This window comes from Geotrypetes seraphini, chromosome 4, assembly GCF_902459505.1.
Source record: "Geotrypetes seraphini chromosome 4, aGeoSer1.1, whole genome shotgun sequence".
Lineage (NCBI taxonomy): Eukaryota > Metazoa > Chordata > Amphibia > Gymnophiona > Dermophiidae > Geotrypetes > Geotrypetes seraphini.
In genome coordinates, this window is record NC_047087.1 from 110174706 (window position 1) to 110193124 (window position 18419).

The 18419-nt window shown below is 45.7% G+C and overlaps 1 protein-coding gene across 7 annotated transcripts in view; it reads right to left on the reverse strand.

The window, feature by feature from the left end:
* LOC117359521 (beta-1,4-galactosyltransferase 3-like) overlaps positions 1 to 18419 on the reverse strand; it is a 100461-nt gene that overhangs the window by 67114 nt on the left and 14928 nt on the right. For all 7 annotated transcript variants that reach the window (XM_033942456.1, XM_033942452.1, XM_033942454.1 and 4 more), the window contains exon 3: positions 14312 to 14547. In XM_033942456.1, the coding sequence (XP_033798347.1) occupies positions 14312 to 14547 (236 nt within the window). The remainder of the gene's footprint in view (positions 1 to 14311; positions 14548 to 18419) is intronic.

Genomic DNA, 18419 nt, shown 5'->3' on the forward strand with positions numbered 1-18419 from the left:
AATGGTCAATTCAGGGCATTCCAGGAAAGTGTGAGTATAAGTACTAACATGAATTTTACATCGAAGGCAGGAGGGGTCAGGCCAAAGACCCAAATGGAAACCACGAGCACATGCCAAATAGGCCCTATGAAGGCGTTTATAATGAGTTTCCCTCATATCAGTGGCCCGAAAAAAATCTGCCCTCAGGCGAACAACGCTTGAAACTGTTCTCCACTAAGCAGGTGTTTCAATTCCCCCTCCCATTGGAGAGCCAACTTGGCAATGCCATAGGTGTCCACGGTGTTCTTCAACGCCCCATACCACCAAGACAAAGTGTTCATCACAAGGGACAACAGGGAAAACATGTGTCCAGCTTGGTACTAGTAGCCTGATCACCCCACCGTGTAGAGTTGAGTATAATGCCTAGCCTGCAAATATGCCCAAAAATGGATCACAGGTAAATCCCAACGTACCCACAGCTGCTCAAAGGAGGGGAATACCCCTCCCCCAATTTCTGGAAATTGGCACAGACAACCCCCCCCACCCCCCCGAGTCCTCCACTAAATAAAGGGAGACATCCCCAGACCCGGCAAAAAATCCAGATTGCCCACATATCCCAACAGAGGAGAGGCCCAATCAGATTTCACCCGAGACTTGCGCTACCACTGCCATGCAGCCCGAAAGGGAGAAAGGAAGGCCATGTAGGAATGGCACTCCCGAGTGTTGGCTCAGTCAAGTACAGTGGTCTCAAACTCGCGGCCCGGGGGCCACAAGCGGCCCGCCAGATGCTATTTTGAGGCCCTCGGTATGTTTATCATAATCACAAAAGTAAAATAAAATAGTTTCTTGATCATATGTTTCTTTAGCTATAAATTACAATATTATTATTAAGACTTAGCCAAAAGGGTTTTACCTCATGCAAAATTGTCATTTCTTTAATAAGAAATTAACTATTTTTTCTGAAGCCCTACAAGTACCTACAAATCCAAAATGCGGCCCTGCAAGGGGTTTGAGTTTGAGACCACTGGTCTAGTATGTAAAAGATTAATAAAAGTGTATGGGGCATACCAAGCTTGAATCAAAGCAAGAGGATAGAATTTTTGTTCTCCACTAAAGAATTCATAAATGCCCCTGAATAAAGCTGCCACATTATATCTGCGAAGATCAGACACATTAAGGCCACCCCGTTCCTTAGAAAGAATAAGTTTGGAGTACGCTATGCGAGCATTCTTATTTTGCCAAAGAAAACGCTGCATCAGGGATTGAAAGTCTAGTTCATCTTTCCTCTTGATCCAAATGGGCAGGACCTGTACTGGGTATAAAATTTTAGGCAGTAGCATCATTTTAAATAGGGCTACTCGCCCCAAGAATGATAGAGGGAGCTCCATCCATTTCCTACTTAAATCCTTCTCTTGTTTAAGAGCCCAAGAAATATTTTGCCAGTACATTTCGACTTCAGAAGTATGCAGAAATATTCCCAGGTATTTGAGGGAGCTATTTAAAAACTTAATAGGCAACTCATCATGCCAGGGCTCCAAACCCATGCCCCGCAGTGGCAGTATATCTGACTTACTACAGTTCACCCGAAGGCCCGAGGAGGATCCAAAGGCCTGTACCCAGTACAAAAACTTAGGTAAATTTGCAGGGGCCTGATTAACATAAAAAAGCATGTCATCAGCAAACAAACTTAGGCAGAGCTCCCTAGATGCCACCAGTATGCCCTCCAGTCCAAAGCCCTATCGAATGCACGCTGCCACAGGCTCCATCGCCAATAAGAACAGCAGCGGGGACAAAGGGTAACCCTGCCTCGTGCCCCGCTGCAACAAAAAGGGCTCAGTTTACCATTGACAATCAGCTGGGCATGCAATTCATGATAAAGCGCTCTTATCCAGTCCACAAATCGGTCCGTAATTCCAAACCGGGCCAAACTCCAGAAAAGATGTGGCCAAAGGACACTATCAAAGGCTTTTTCAATGTCTAGACTCTCCAAGACAAGACGGCCCTCGTGTTGGTTCCTTAGTCGATCGCATAGCTAAAATGGTCTTACAAATATTGCTAGAGGCGTATCGCCCTGGTACAAACCCCACCTGATCTTCATGCACTAAATAGGGTAAATAGATGTTAAGCCGCTTAGCCAAAACAGCTGCCAAGAGCTTAACATCTTGATTCAAAAGAGATATTGGAAGCTATGAGACCGGATGTTCCAAATCCTTGCCCGGCTTAGGGAGAAAGATAATATGAGCAAGATTAGTTCTACCAGTGTTACCCCCAACCGACGTGTCTCCAAACATGAGCTGCAAAGGCTGCAGTGACATATCGATCAGGATTTTGTAAAATTCAGGACCCAAGCTATCTGGTCCGGGGCTTTAGCAAGGGTTAAGTTTTGGATCACCAACCGGATTTCATCTAGCAAAATTGGCTGATTAAGAAAATCGAGATGCTAAGCAGATACAGTGGGCATAGTAAGTCCCTGAAAGAACATCTTCCAACCCTTCTCATCCACCTACCCTGGACCATACAATATAATATAGAAATGCACAAATTGCTCCGCAATGGCAGGCAGCTGCGTATGTCGCAGCCTGGTGGAGTCTCTAAGGCTCCCTATAAGCTGCTGTTGACGTTGCGGCCAAACCAAATTGGCCAGGAGCTTCCCAGTCTTCCCACCCCACTTATATAATTTAAACCTCTGTAAGTACAGATCTTTTTCAGCTGTAGTGTTCAGGAGCCGATCCACATCCTTTCTAATCTGGAACAGACGGTCCTTAGAAGCTTCGTCCAAGCAGGAAATATGGACCCGGTGCAGGCTCTGCAACTCTCAGGATAAATTCAGCAACTGACTCTCCTGGGCCCTCTTCTGTCGGGCCACGCAGGCAATAATGTGGCCATGCATGATTGCCTTGGCCGCCTCCCAGTATATGGTCGGGGTCACGTCTGCAAGAGAATTGGTCTGTAAATAATCCTGAAACTTGTTTCTAAGATAAGTATGAAACTCTTGATCTCTATAAAAGTGGGGAGGTAACTTCCATATTTTATTCTGCTCCCTGTTCAGGAGATAAAAAGTGACTGAGATGGGGGCATGGTCAGACACCGTGGACACCTCTATAGCAGCGTCCCCCACAGAATTTAAAAGAGACTGGGAGGGTAAGATATAATCCAACCTCACATACATATTGTGAGGATGAGAATAAAAAGTGTAATCATACTCTTCCGGGTGAAAAACCCTCCAAGCATCCACTACCCCCAGTTGATCCATAAGGAAATTCACCCCCTTAGTCAAATGAATGACATCCCCTACCCGAGGGGGCTTACGATCTAAAATAGGATTAGCAGTAAAATTGAAGTCCCGTCCCAGCAAAAGTTGATGTGTAGGGTAGCCCGCCAACAGGACCACTAAGCCTGTGAAGAAACCATGGTGGTAGACATTGGGGGCGTACACATTACACAGAACCAAGGGCGTTGCCCATAACTTCCCCACAACTACTACGTATCTCCCTTCTTTATCTGTGTTAATCTTATGAACATGGAAGGGCAGTTTTTTATGAAGAAGGATTGCAACTCCCCTCTTTTGGCCATTAAAGGAAGAATGCCAGACCTCTCCCACCCAACCCCTCCCCAATTTAGCATGCTCTAATGCAGTGAGATGTGTTTCTTGTAAATACACAAGATCGGCCTGGAGCTTACTCAGCGAGGAAAGAACTCTAGTTCTCTTAACTGGAGAGTGAATCCCATCCACATTGAGTGAAACTAGCTTCAATTTAACCATTATCCCAGGGCACCAACAGAGTAAGCCAATAGTAGAACCAGTCCCAAAAGAAGGGAGAAACCCCCCAGCTAGGTCCCCCCTCCCTCAGAAGCATACCCACAAGTGGGCTCTTGGTCCCGAGCCAGGGCTCTACAGGCAACCGCAAACCCCCCCCCCACCTCTCCTCCCCATATACCCCCCATACACTCATCTAGACACACCTCAACATCACATAACCACAAAAAGCAAACCCAAGAAAACCCCTAACCCTCCCAACCATCCACCTCCCCCTGATACAGCAAAAGAAACAATCAAACGGCTCCCCCTGGAGCCACTCCAAAATGTAAGAAATGTCCAAATAAAAGTTCAAACATCAGTACATAGGCAGAAATACAAAAGCTGGCTCCCAAACTTGGGGGCAAAGAGAAACTATCCCCTCAGCGCAGCTGATATCACGACTCAGTCTCTATGAAAAATGGCACTGAGGGGAAAACAAAAGAAAAAGAATAAAATGCATAAGAAGAGACCAACAAAAACTGGAACTGGTAAAAAGCCCCCAAAACAAAAGAACAAGAATAAAATGCATAAGAAGAGACCAACAAAAACTGGAACTGGTAAAAAGCCCCCAAAACAAAAGAACAGCTTGAGTACCAGGGCTGCCAGTCAGCCAGTCCACATCTCCCCAGTATTATCCAACAGTAGAATTGGGAATAACACCCAAAGAGGAAAACAGGTTCCAAAGCCACCAGTGGGTAGATGGCTAGAGTCCCTAAAGTGCCCTCAGGTGCAGGGGGCAGCAATTGAAGGAGAAAGGTCTCCACATCCTGCGGCTTCTCAAAGTAAAGGGTCTTCCCCTGATAAGCAAGTCGCACCCAGGCTGGACAGAGCAAAGTGGCCCAAAGGCCCCGCTGGTAAAGGGGTGCAATGGGTGCCATCACCTGCCGCATCACTGCCACTTCAGCGGAAAAGTCTTGGAAGAGAAGGGACCTAGTGTTTCTCATAAGTCAACTTCCTGCATTCCTGGTATTTTCGGAGAGCTAATTCTTTATCCACATAGGTCATAAACCTCATAAGCACTGGGCGCATTCTGGAATCAGCCTCCTTCCACTGGCCAAGTTGATGCGCTCTCTCCAGCCAAAGAGTCGGATGGTCTTCTCCCATCCACAGAGCCCCCAGCAACCAGCCCTCCAGCCACGTGTGCAGCTCACTCTCCTTCACAGATTCAGGAACACCAATCACACGATTCTCCTGATCATCTACCCGCTCAGTTAACTGGTGGGCTGTTCGTTCCAGCGCCTGCATGCGGGTGGTCAGCGCATCTGTCGCAGCTTCCTGGCCCACGAGCCGCTCTTCCAACTACACAACATGGGTGTTGAAGGCCCCCACGCTGTCCTTTACCTCCTGGATAGTAGTCTGCAAGCCGGAAAGCTTATCAGCCATAATGGCTGTAAGATGCTTTGTAAGTTCCCATACCGCCTCCTCGCTAAGCTGTGCCACCGGCAGAGTAGCTGGCGGTGCGGGGCCTGGAGTGCCAGTCATCGCCATTTTGGGGAGTGATCGGCCGGCATTCCAGTGGGAACTCCTCGACCCTCTATGCAGCATCCCTGCCAAAAGTAGTGGGGAAGTTGATCTGGGCGTTCCCCAAGCGATGAGAAGAAATTATTAGGGCATCAAATCCAGTGCGAAGCAGTTTTAGTAGGGGAAATCACAAAGGTTAACGGAGTGGCTCCAGGAGCTTCGCCTCAGGACTTCTTGTCAGAGCGTGCTCATCACGTGACCCCCAGCTTGGTATATCCTGAGGACTGGATTGAGAACCCCTGAAGTATAGGTACCAGAGCTTAGTGGTGTAGCTAAGAATGAATAAGTCCTAGGTGGAAAAATTAAGATGCCCTCGAGATCAGTATTAAAAATATGAAAGCAAACGAACTGAAAACCTCAAGAAGTTAGACTCTGTATGTACGGCAAAACTAGAGAAAAAACTGAAATATAAGTATCAGAGACATATTTCCCAAAGCTGAAAATTAATACATTCAGAACAAAATACTTTTTCTTACCCTTGTTGTTCAAACATTTTCCATTCACTTTGATCTGTGTCTTTTTTTCTACTTTACTCTATTTTTGAATAACACTCTTTCCAGTCTCTTGTCCATTTGGCATTTCTTCTCTCACCATGACCACCATCCATCCTGTTCCTATGCTCCCTCCATACTCAGAATTTCTTCTGTGTCCATCCACACATGCAACATCTCCCCTATCTCTTCCCATCCCATTACATACCCCTAGGCAAGCACTTCTTTCCTACCTCCCCCCCCCACACACACACAGTGTATCTAACATTTCTCTTCACCTTCCTACACTGTATCTAACATCTCTCTTTCTTCCCCTAATGTTCTCTAAACTTACAAAGGGGCGCTAGCAGCACCTCCTCTGCCCTTCCTGGCACCTTTCATTTGCTGCATCCTGCCTCCCCTGATGCAACTTTCTATGTGCAGAATTTGGCAGAGAGAAGGCAACAGGGTGGGCTGGAGGTCTCTCTGTAGCACTTCCAGTTTAGAGAATGGGGAGGGGGTGCACAGGGAGAGATGCTGGGAGAGATGCTGGGGAAAGGGGAGTTGAGTAAGAGGGAGGGGGAAAGAGAAGGAGATCCTGGACCACCTGGGGGGAGAGCAGAGAGCTAGGCCCCTATATGTGGGAATAGGTGTAGCTGGGCTTACTCCATGGCAGCTTTGCCTCTTCCAAAGATTACATCTGGAAGCATTGATCTTTGACACATCCATGTGAAAAAATATTTCCTCCTATTTAAAACCAACAGGAGGAAATATTTTTTCACTCAGAGAATAGTTAAGCTCTGGCATGTGTTTCCAGAGGATGTAGTAAGAGCAGTTAATGTAGCTGGTTTTAAAAAAGGTTTGACAAGATCCTGGAAGAAATGTCCTTAAACTACTGTTGAGACACACATGGGAGAAGCCACTGCTTTCCCAGGATTGGTGGCATGGAATGTTGCTTCTATTTGAGTTTTTGCTAGGTACTTGTGACTTGGATTGGCCTCCTTGAAGACGGGGTACTGGGCTAGTTGGACCATTGGTCTGATCCAGTAAGGTTATTCTTATAAAATGCCAGCCCCTTTAAGTACAGAAACCCTATTTCAGAAAAATATAAATAGGGATGGAGCCAATTAAGTAGCAAAGCTCCCAAATGTAAAATTTAACATTTGGAACTAAAAATAAAACAAAAAAACAAGAAGGTTAACCACAATTACCCCCTCTATCACTCAGCTTTAGTGCCTGGCTTGACACTTGGATGAAACCTTTGTGTGCCTTGTTGCTGGTGCAAAAACTAATGGGGAAATGCTTAAAATATTTATATTCCCATCGTGGAACAGCAAATACATGTAAGCATTTTGGATAGCCCAAACTATGCCCCTTTGAAATCTCTAGGTTCTTGCCATCTATACAGGCAAATAAAGCACCTTCTTCTATGTGTAGATGCTTCTAGAGTGGCCTCTTAGATATGTCTGATGAAGGAGAAAGTGGGATATCATATATGAGAGAAACTTAAGTAGTTGCAAGTGAAGGCTGCCAGCACTAAGGAACTTGAAGAAATTACCATATAAGGAAATTTCTATTCACTAGATGTAACTGCAAAACCTAAAATACATTATGGATCACTAGTTATGTATCAGCAATCGCAACTTCAAAGATTCACTGGCTCATAGAAATTAAAATCTAGATTTGAATTAAAATAATGGATTTGTTTAAAGCTTTATTTTAATTGAAAACCTTAGAATGAGTTTATAATAGTAAGAACCACCCTCAGGGTCAGGCATTTTTTCAAGTTAATGACAGGCTTCTTAGAGAAACTTCCAGTACTACCGGAAATCTTTTCTGTGAGCTGATTTCCAGTGGTACAAAAGTGACAGCATCTTTGTTATTGTGGAGGGGAGTGGGAGGCGTGGGTGGCTCATGTTATTGCATCACGATTAGTTCTTTTTTTGGTGCCTAGGCTGGCTTTTGATTACTAATCAGCAGCTTTTTCCTAGATTTCAGGACTGGTTGTTTGCATGATATTTTATCAGTTTGCTTTTCAGGGCATAGAGCGGGGCTTAGGACTAAAGAAAGCAATAATAGGAGCCAGCAGTGGTAGATGCTGTCCTTCTAGAATAGGGAACTGGCAAGTGAAAACACACCCTCTAAGACACTGCCTCCCAAATTAAGTACAGTACTTAAATTCAGATGCACTCCCTCTACTTGATGATGATGAAAAATCAGACCTTCACTTCCTGCCCTTTCTCATCCATTTCCTCCTTGCTCCTGCTGCAGGCAGTAGCAGCAGTTAGTTACCAGATGTCCAGGAAATCCTAGACCTGTCTTCTTTTTCAAAGACTGTCCAGGTGGCCAGACAGTTTTTCACAAATGGGGGAGTCTGTACTGGTTTAGAAGGCTTTCCCAACTCCCCCACCTACCTCTTTCCCGGGCCAGCTGCTATAATTGAATCTTCAGGCAACTGGCAGTAGCAACAAGCAGAGCCTGCTGCCACTGGCCTGCCCCAAAAGATGCCTCTCTGCAAATCCTGCCTACGCGGAAACAGGAAGTCGCTGCAGTCCCCCTTCACGATTGCAGGTCTCACCTCCCTCCCTCTCTCTCGATTGCAGGTCCAACAGCTCCCTCCCTCCCGATCGCGAGTCAAATGGCAAAAAAAAAACCCCAAATCAGCGACTCCCTACTGGGTTAGCCCCTTTGCACCTCTCGCCCCAGGCCTACCAGCCTCTTAGAAGCTTTATTGACGAAGAGGCAATGACGCATACCTGCTCTGAGACCTTTCTCTGTCTGAGTCCCTTATTTCAGTTTCAAGTTTAATTAAAATTTGTATATCGCATTATTGAAATTTCTAAGCAATGTACAGAGAAAGGAAGGAAGGAGGGACTCAGCCTGAGAAAGGTCGCAGGAGTGATGTATAGAGAAACCTGAAGTTATACTGGAAGGAGGGACTCAGCCGGAGAAAAGTTGCAGGAGTGATGTACAGAGAAACCGGAAGTTATACTGGAAGGAGGGACTCAGCTGGAGAAAGGTCCCAGAGCAGGCCTGCGATGTTGTCTCTTCGTCGATGAAGCTTCTAGAGGCTGGGAGGCACAAAGGGGTTGACCCGGTAGGGTAGTCACAGAGTTGGTTTATTTGACATTTGAACCATGATCGTGAGGGAGGGAATGGGGCTGTTGGACCAGTGATCATGGGGGGCTGCTGCTTCATCTGTGAAGGGGGTTGCTTGTGCTGCTGGACCAGCTGTAGCTGAAGGGAAGGAAGACAGGTACTGGATCTGGTCTGCGGATTGGGGTGAAGAGAAAGAGGCGTTAGGTCCATGTGATAGTGGGACTGGAGCTGGAGGGAAGGGAGGGTGATGAAGGGAGGAGATAGAGGTATTAGACACATAGGAAGGGGGCTAGAGGAAGGGAGAGAGGTGCAGGACCTGCAGGGAGGAGAGAGAAGGGAAGGGAAAGAGAAAAGCTGAAGGAAGAGTGAGTGAAATATTGAACATAGCGGAGGGAGGAAAGAGAGAGTATGAGAGACACATTGGTGTAAGGGAGTTAAAGGGGGGAGGGAAGCTGGACACGATGAGATATACAAAAAGAGGGAAGATGTTGGGCATGGATGGGAGCATAGGAACAGCAAAAAAAAGGGGGAAACTGCATGGTGTGGTATATGGACACAGAGGAGTAATGCCAGTCATGGGAGGGTATATGGACACAGAGAGAAGATTGCTAGACATGGGGAAGAATAAGAACGCAGAAAGGAAGATGCTGGACTTAGGGGGAGCATGGGGATATAGAGGAGTGATACTGTACAAGGGGGTAGAGGATCATAGAATGGTGAGATGATGAAGGCAGGGAGATGGGCACAAGAGAAATACTAGAAAGTGGCATATAGGAGCCATAGAGAAGGGAGATGCTGAACATGAGGAACAATACTTTCACAGAGATAGAAAAAGGATGGTGAGCATGGAAAAAGAAGAAATGTCAAAAGATCAGGAGACCCTGGCAAGTGAGTTAAGAGAAGACAAAAGAAAACAGAGACCAGCACCTGAGAGCAACATGATTTGAAGAATAAAATGACGAGACAACAAAAGGTAGAAAAAAATAATTATATTTTCTATTTTGTGATTAGAATATATCAGGTTTGAAATATATATCCTGCTAGAGCTGGTGTTAGACATAACTGGGGACCGCAAAGGCCAGATCATGTTTCTTTAGCTTCCAGCTGGCTTAAGGCTCTCTCTGACCAGGGGGCAGTTGCACTCCCCTAACACTATTCCTGCCATGTGTGACTGAAGTATTCCATTAGTTTAATTTTTCTATGTAGCATTCTGTAGTAATTTGGCTTGTTCAGTTTTCTTGATAATGGAGGAGATATTTGTGAAGGGGAGGGGAGACAGGGGTTTTGTTGATTCTTGTGCTGTATTATTTGTGTTTATAAAATGACAATTGTACAGAATATTGTTTCTTTTTATACCTTAATAAAATAAGTTAATTAATTATAAAATCATAACTATTTGAGGCTTTTGTGGATGGGATCAGACTGTTTACAGGTACAGAGACCGAACTCATGGGGATGGGAAAAATTATTTCTCTGCATCATTCTACAAGAGGGCATGCACTAGATGTAGTACATTTAGAATTTAGCAAAACCTTTGACAGTGTTCCACACAGGCATCTAATAAAAAACTGGGTGCCCTCGGGATGGGCACTAAAGTGACAGACTATGTCAAAAACTGATTGCATAGAAGGCAAAAGAAGGTAGTGGGTAAAGGAGATCTCTCCAAGGAAAGGGATATTACCAGTGGTGTACCTCAAGGTTTGGTTCTTGGGCCTGTTCTTTTTAACATTTTTGTAAGCGATATTGCAGAAGGGCTGTCAGATAAGATACCTCTTTGCAAATGATACCAAAATCTGCAATAGAGCAGACACCTATGATGGTGTGAACATGAGGAAGGACTTGGCGAAGCTTGAAGAATGGTCTGAAATTTGGCAGCTAAGATTTAGTGCTAAGAAATGTAAGGTCATGCACTCCTCTTAGAGAATGATGCAGGGATATCATTTATCCCCATCCCCGCAAGCTCAGTCCCTGTCCCCACCCTGTCTCTGCAAAGCATCTGATCCCATTCACATAATTAAATTCTGGAATTCATTTGCCAGAGAATGTGGTGAAATCAGTTAGCTTAGCGGGGTTTAAAAAAGGTTTGGATAATTTCATAAAATAGAAGTACATAGGCCATTATTGAGATGGATTGGGGAAATCCACTGCTTATTCTTAGGATAAAGCAGCATAGAATCTGTTTTGATACTTGGGATCTAGCTAGGTACTTGGGACCTGGGTTGGCCACTGTTGCAAACAGGATATTGGGCTTGAAGGAACTTCGATCTGTCCCAGTATAGCAATTCATATGTTCATTTGGGCTGCAAAATCCTGAGGGAACTATACAGTTTAGGGGGTGAAGAACCTATGTGCACGATAGAAGAGCGGGACTTGGGAGTGTGATGATTTTAAGGTGGTCAAAAAGGTGATGGTAATAGCTAGAAAGATATTAGGGTGCATAGGGAAAGGTATGGCCAGTAGGAAAAAAGAGGTATTTGTTGGATATAAATTTTTAAATAAATAAGTATTTATGCCCCTGTATAACTCTGCTGAGACCTTATTTAGAATATTGTGTACAATTCTGGAGACCACACCTTCAAAAAGGTTTAAACAGGATGGAGTTGGTCCAGAGGAAAGTTACTAAAATGGTCAGTGGTCTTCGTCATAAGGAGTATGGGGACAGACTTAAAAATCTCAATATGTATACTTTGGAGAAAAGGCAGGAGAGGGGAGATATGATAGAGGCATTTAAATACCTACATGGCATAAATTAACATGAGGCAAGTCTCTTTTATTTGAAAGGAAGCTCTGGAATGAGAGGGCACAGGATGAAGAGGTGATAGGTTCAGAAGTAATCTAAGAAAATACTTTTTTACAGAAAGGGTGGTAGATGCATGGAGTAGGTGCCCAGAAGAGGTGATGGAGACAAAGACTGTCTGAATTCAAGAAAGCTTGTGGGATCTCTTAGGGAGAGGAGAAGATAGGGGATGCTGAGGATGGGCAGACTGGATGGGCCATTTGGCCTTTATCTGCCATCATATTTCTATATTTCTATGTTTCTATGTAAGGAGTGAAATGGGGAACTTTCCTGCATACATTACACAAGTCTGTTCTGCTCTGTAACTTAGAATTAGAACAATAATGAACAGGAATATTAAAAACAATCATAGAGAACTAACCTGTTGTGTGCAACTGGCACTAACATAAATTGAGCCAGATGCTGAAGAATACACTTATATGTACATAATTTCTATACCTTCAGACATCTGACTGACAGGAGAAGAGCAATAAAAGGAGGAATTACTAGGACACAAAAGATTAATCAACTTACAGAAATCCCTGAAATATTTAATTAGCAACTGAAAAAAACAGAAGGCCTGAATTGAAGAAATATCTGAGGCAGAAAAACAAACAAAACAGTATATTCTGAGGTCGGGCCCTATGGACTCCTGAAAAGATAAACAGAAAGAAAATTATCCAGGTAAGAACCTAGGGCTAGATTCTCAAAAATTTGTGTTAAAAACCAACGGGCCGCTGTCACAGCCTTTATAGTAGTGATTTTAAAAAATCAAATCATTCTCCAACAAACGCTCATGCAAGTGAGGTTGGCAGAGAGTAGCAAAGATTCACTAAATTTTCATGTGCCCATCGCTGGTGATAGCGATGGGCATATGTGCAGAATAAATGCAAAAAAAAACCCCAAAACCAAACAACAACAAATCGAGGAGCCAAAGTCAACCAACCCTCCACCTGACAGCAGGAGAGATGCCTACTCTCTTCTGCCGCCAAGCAACCTCCCCCCCCCAGTGGACCCACAGAGGTTGGATGGCATGGATGGGGCTAAGCTGGAACCTCCCCTTCCTCGCGCTGCAGCACACTGATGCTCCTCCGCCAGACACCCAGCATAAATTTTACAAGTAATGGTGTCCTCACATCCTGAGGAGTCCATTCCCGTTGATTGTGATCAAAATCGAGGGGTTTTGAGAAAATTGAAATCCAAGATGGCCACCACCAGAACTATTGCACCAAATTCAAAAACAAAGAAAAAGAGGTTTTGGAAATGGGAAACTTAAACCCTAACTCCTGAAACCCTCAAAATTGAGATTTTCAGACCCACCCCAATTATCCCATAGGAAATAATGAGGCTGTACTTTCAGATCTGTGGAGGTGCCTGCCTGTCAGCTATTTCTGTGCTGCTAGAAGGAAGGAAAGGACTTTCTGCCTCAGATGCTTCCAAATTCAACTCCAAACTAAGAACTCTTTGGGCTGCCAGTCGGACTGACCTCCGACCGAAACTTCAACCCCACCATGGGACCTCGCAGAGTGACAAGGGTGGGTAAACTATGCAGCTGGTGCCCCGATACTCCGAGGGTTCTTACACAGCATGTGCTCAAGTCACTGAGAAACTCAGAAAGCAAGCTGGTTCCCAGAGGAATGGGCCCTGAGCCCTGAAGTCTCACAGCAGGCAGGCTCCCCAGGTCTACTCAAAGGCTTGCCCTGCAGATTTGTAGTTCGGCTCAGCAGAACCTGTGTTCTTTCCCAGGCAGAGGATCCCCAAGAAAGGGGTCTTAGGGCACCAAAGCTACAGAAAAATGAACTTAAGGCCAAAAAGGAAAACTAAGCAGATCAGAATACCTCTGCACAGTTCACTTGCAGAAGACAAACTGGAGGGGGCACTGTACTACACCTCTGTATGGGAGGTGCTCAAAACTGTAAGTACAGTACTCCCCTGAAATTCACGGGGGTTATCTTCTCAGAGTGACGCAAATTTTGAAAAACCGTGAATATCGGAAGAGTACTGTAATAGGCACTCCTCCTCCTCTTTCTTTCTTGCTCTGGCCCCGCCCTCTCGCCGGCACCAGATAGAACACAGACCCAACAGCTCCTTCAGGTCACAGCAGCAATAGCCATTTCGCCCCAGTCCCTCACCTCCCCGCACCAGCCTCTGGCATGAAACCAACAACTCCTCTTTCCACAGTGCCCGCGCTCTGCCTCTTCCTTCACACCTGCGGTTTAGTGAAACGCTGTTGGAACCACGCGAGCCCCCATAGGCTCAAAACTTCACTGTCTGAAGAGCTTGACTTCAAAGTGCGCAAGCGTAGGAGAGGCGCCTGCGTCATGGAAGGAGAAATGACAGGAGACGAGTGTCAGATAGAAAGGCGCAGGGAGGAGGGTTTTAAAGGAAAAAAAATGCAAATTACTGAGTCTGCGAATTCAGAACCACGAATTAGCGAGGGTATACTTTATTCACACTTCTGCAATTCCAGTTCGTGGGAACAAATTGATCAATATACATATAGACTCCTGAGTAGATATAACAGAAATAAAATTTTATAATGCAATAAAAGGAGGAACTACTAGGCCTCAAAACATTAATCAACCTACAGAAATGCTTGAAATATTTAGTTAGCAACTGAAAAAAAAGAAGGCACACAAACCCAAAGCAGAATGGCATTTGATTTACCTGATGAATCACGTAGATCCTATAATGGAGCTGCTGCCGCTGTAGAAATGGGTGTAAATAGTAGAGAAGATACCGAAGGTGCAGTTCCCTGTTCCTGTGTGGTATAATGATCGCTGACTTATAGTGGGCAAAACAATGAGGTGGCCTGTACTGCCCACCAGACTGAACAAAGGGGTTTTTCTTGACAATTCCTCTCTCACTGGGAAGTTTTGCGAAGATGACAGTTATTGGACCAACTGAATGAGAATACAAACAAAACACCATCCATTAAAGAACCTATTGGCATCACTAGTCACTGCTCAAATGCAATAAGAAGGAAAGTCCATACCTCAGCTTTTAAACAGCATGATACACCTGGTGCAACTGGGAAGCTCTTCTTTCTACCATTTCCCCACAAATAACTTATTTGAGATCCTTTATAAACCAGATTTTTAAGAAATGGCAGAGAATCCAACACAGTCCTTACAGGGGGGTATTTATATCTACTGTATCTGTATCTACAGAGATGTGAAGAGGGACATGCAAGAAAGCAGGGCCACTCAATATTAGTCTAATGCAGTGTCTCTCAAACATTCGAGCTGGGGCACAACTAAAGGTAGTGGCCACGGCTCAAGGTACCTGGAAGTGCGCGGACGTCACCATGATAACTTTACACACATGCGTGACATCATCACCTCGGCACATGCACAAAAGTTCCTCCAAATGGGCCCCGAGACGCCAGTAGGGGTGCCAGTAGGGATGAGGGCCAGAGGAGAGGCGCCGGTGCCAGCTGATTGCCTACAACAGTGTTTTTAAACTGCTTCAAACTCAGTACTCTCTACGTCTAATAAATATCAACTGAGTACCCCAACCACAGACCTCCCAAGCTCCGCCCTAGGCCCACCCAAGCTCTGCCCTAGATCCCACCACCTTTCCTAACTGTAATGCAATTTTTTCAATTCATTTTTCATATACACACAAATTACATAGCAGATATAAATTCTCAAAACTGACACATTTCAATCAATATATTGAAAATAAAATCATTTTCCCTACCTTTGTTGTCTGATGACTTTATTTTCTGTGCTTTTAACTATGTTTCCAGTGCCTTCTTAGCCATTGACTGTTTCTCTCCTTCACTTTTTGCCTTGCATCCATCTTTAAGGTTAATGCAAGGTTTCTCCTATTCATAAGAACATAAGCAATGCCTCCGCTGGGTCAGACCTGAGGTCCATCGTGCCCAGCAGTCCGCTCACGCGGCGGCCCAACAGGGCCAGGACCTGTGCAGTAATCCTCTATCTATACTCCTCTATCCTCTTTTCCAGCAGGAAACTGTCCAATACTTTCTTGAACCCCAGTACCGTACTCTGCCCTATTACTCCCTCTGGAAGCGCATTCCAAGTGTTCACCACACATTGGGTAAAGAAGAACTTCCTGGCATTCATTTTAAATCTGTCCCCTTTCAACTTTTCTGAATGCCCTCTTGTTCTTTTCTTTTTCGAAAGTTTGAAGAATCTGTCCCTCTCCACTCTCTATGCCCTTCATGATCTTGTAATTCTCTATCATATCCCCTCTAAGTCTCCTCTTCTCCAGGGAAGAGTCCCAGTTTCTCCAATCTCTCACTGTATGAAAGGTTTTCCATACCTTCTATCAAACATGTCGCTCTCCTCTGTACCCTCTCAAGTAACGCCATATCCTTAAGGTACAGCGACCAATATTGGACACAGTACTCCAGATGCGGCGCACCATCGCCCCATACAACGGCAGGATAACTTCTTTTGTTCTGGTAGTAATACCCTTCTTGATTATACCTAGCATTCTATTTGCTCTCTTAGCGTCCGCTGCGCACTGTGCCATCAGCTTCATTGTCATGTCCACCATTACCCCTAAGTCCTTTTTTTGGGTATTCTCCTTCAATAACATCCCTCCCATCGTAGAGCTGTACCTTGGGTTTCTGCTTCCCACATGTAGTACTTTACATTTCTCAACGTTGAACTTCATCTGCCATCTCGTCGCCCATTCCCCTAGTTTGTTCAAGTCCCTTTGCAATTCTTTGCAGTCCTCTTCCGAATTCCACTAAATAGTTTGGTGTCGTCCACAAATTTTATTATCTCGCACTTCATCCAAGCACTGAGCCCTGCAGAATACTACTCGTGACCCTCCTCCAGTCCGAGTAGTGGCCCTTCACTCCTACCCTCTGTTTCCTACCCACCAAGCAGTTTCTGATACATCTATGTATGTCTCCTTCCACCCCATGGTTTTTCAGTTTCCGAAGTAGGCGTTCATGGGGTACCTGATCAAAGGCTTTTTGAAAATCTAAATATACGATGTCTATGGGGTCTCCTCTGTCCATCGAAGTGCAATAAGTTTGTTAGGCACGATCTCCCCTTGCAGAAACCATGTTGGCTGGTTATCAGAAATTTGTTTCTTTCAAAATGTTCATCAATGTTGTCTTTTTATCAGTGCTTCTGCCATTTTCCCCGGAATCGAGGTCAGACTCACCGGTCTGTAGTTTCCCTGGTCACTTCTTGATTAGGTTTCCAAAGGCCTCAGGAGCTGCCTTCCCTCTGCCGCTGTCCCAGCCCTCCTGTGACGTCAGAGGCAGGATCGCGGCAGAGGGAAGACAGGCAACCTATGGCAACCTGCAAGGATCGCTAAAGTACCAGCGATCCTCTCTGCAGGCTGCTCCCTGCTGGAATTAGGTAAAGGGATGCGCGGGAGGCCAGGGGGAAAGCTGGACACCAAAACACTTCCCGACTTACCCTCCCCTCTCACCCTCTAAAGCAGGAGCAGCAGTGGCCAGCCAGCAGAGGCAGCGCTGCCGATTCTGCTTTAGGGGGCGATGGGGAAGTGTCAGTCACTGAATCAGGAGACCGATTTTTTTTGTTTTTAAATCGCATCAATTCACCCGGGTAGCACTATTCCCAACCCCGGCTTTTACCACAACAGGTGGTTTGAACAGGCAACAAAAGGCCCAGAGCTAGAAGCAATTTGCCTGGTTGACCAAACACCTGCGCACCGCTTCTGTCTTGCGTAGTACCGCGCTAAGCTCCATCACCTGCATACCTTTTAACCTCGCCCTACCAGCACTCTGATTGGTCAGCGTTCTCCAAGAGGCGGATTAATTACATGCTAGTCAGGAGGGGGAAAAAAGAAGGGAATTAAGATTGGCCGGCATTCTCCACGAGGCAGATTAATTTCATGCTTTTCAGGAGGAGAAAAAAAGAGAAGGGAAACCACATGGCTCCGCGATCGACTTGCTGCTTCTCCTCTGGTCCTCCTCTCCCCCAATCAACTTCTCTCCATGAGTCCAACTTTTCACTCTCTGGCCTCTCCCCCTTCCCTCAAGTGTGACATTTCTCCTTCCCATCCATTTCACCCTCTCTACGAGTTCAATTTTCTGCCTCCTGCATGCTTTCTCTCTCTCTCTCTCTCCTCTTCCCTTCAGCGAAATTCCTCCTTCCCAACCACAACCCAATATGCTCATGCACCATTTCTCCCTCTCCTCCACCCCATGTCTATTTCTCCCTCTCCCATCACTCTTTCCTCCTGCAACAATTTTCTTTCCTTCCCTTCCTTTCCAACCCCACTCACAACTAATATGACCGCACCCCATGCACCATCTCACCCTCCCTTCCAGTGTGCAGCACCTTTCCTTTCCCTCCCCTTCTGCCAGGTCCAGCACCTCTTTTCCCTTCCTTCTCCCTATATCCAGCAGTACCCCTTCTCTCTTCTCTTTCCCTCCTCCCCTGTCCAGCAGTACCTCTCCTCTGTCTAGTGGCAGCTCACTGTGCTTTTAACTTCCCCACACAGCTGCTGCTAGCATTAGTTTAGATGCGGTTCTATCAGGCAGCCTTGGGGCCTTTGCTACGCCGGCCCGCTTCTGATGAAAGAGGAAGTTGCATCACCAAAGCGGATCGGCCTAGCAAAGGCCCCGAGGCTGCCTGATGGAACAGTGTTTAAACTAATTCTAGCGGCAGCTGTGTGGTGAAGTTAAATGCACACAGAGCTGCTGCTGCTGGTCCAGGGATGGACAGAGAAGACGAGGAAGGCAGGAGTCCTGGGAGATACGCGACGGCAGCAAGAAGTCGGTAGACATGCAGCGCTGGCGGCATACCGCATGTTGAGA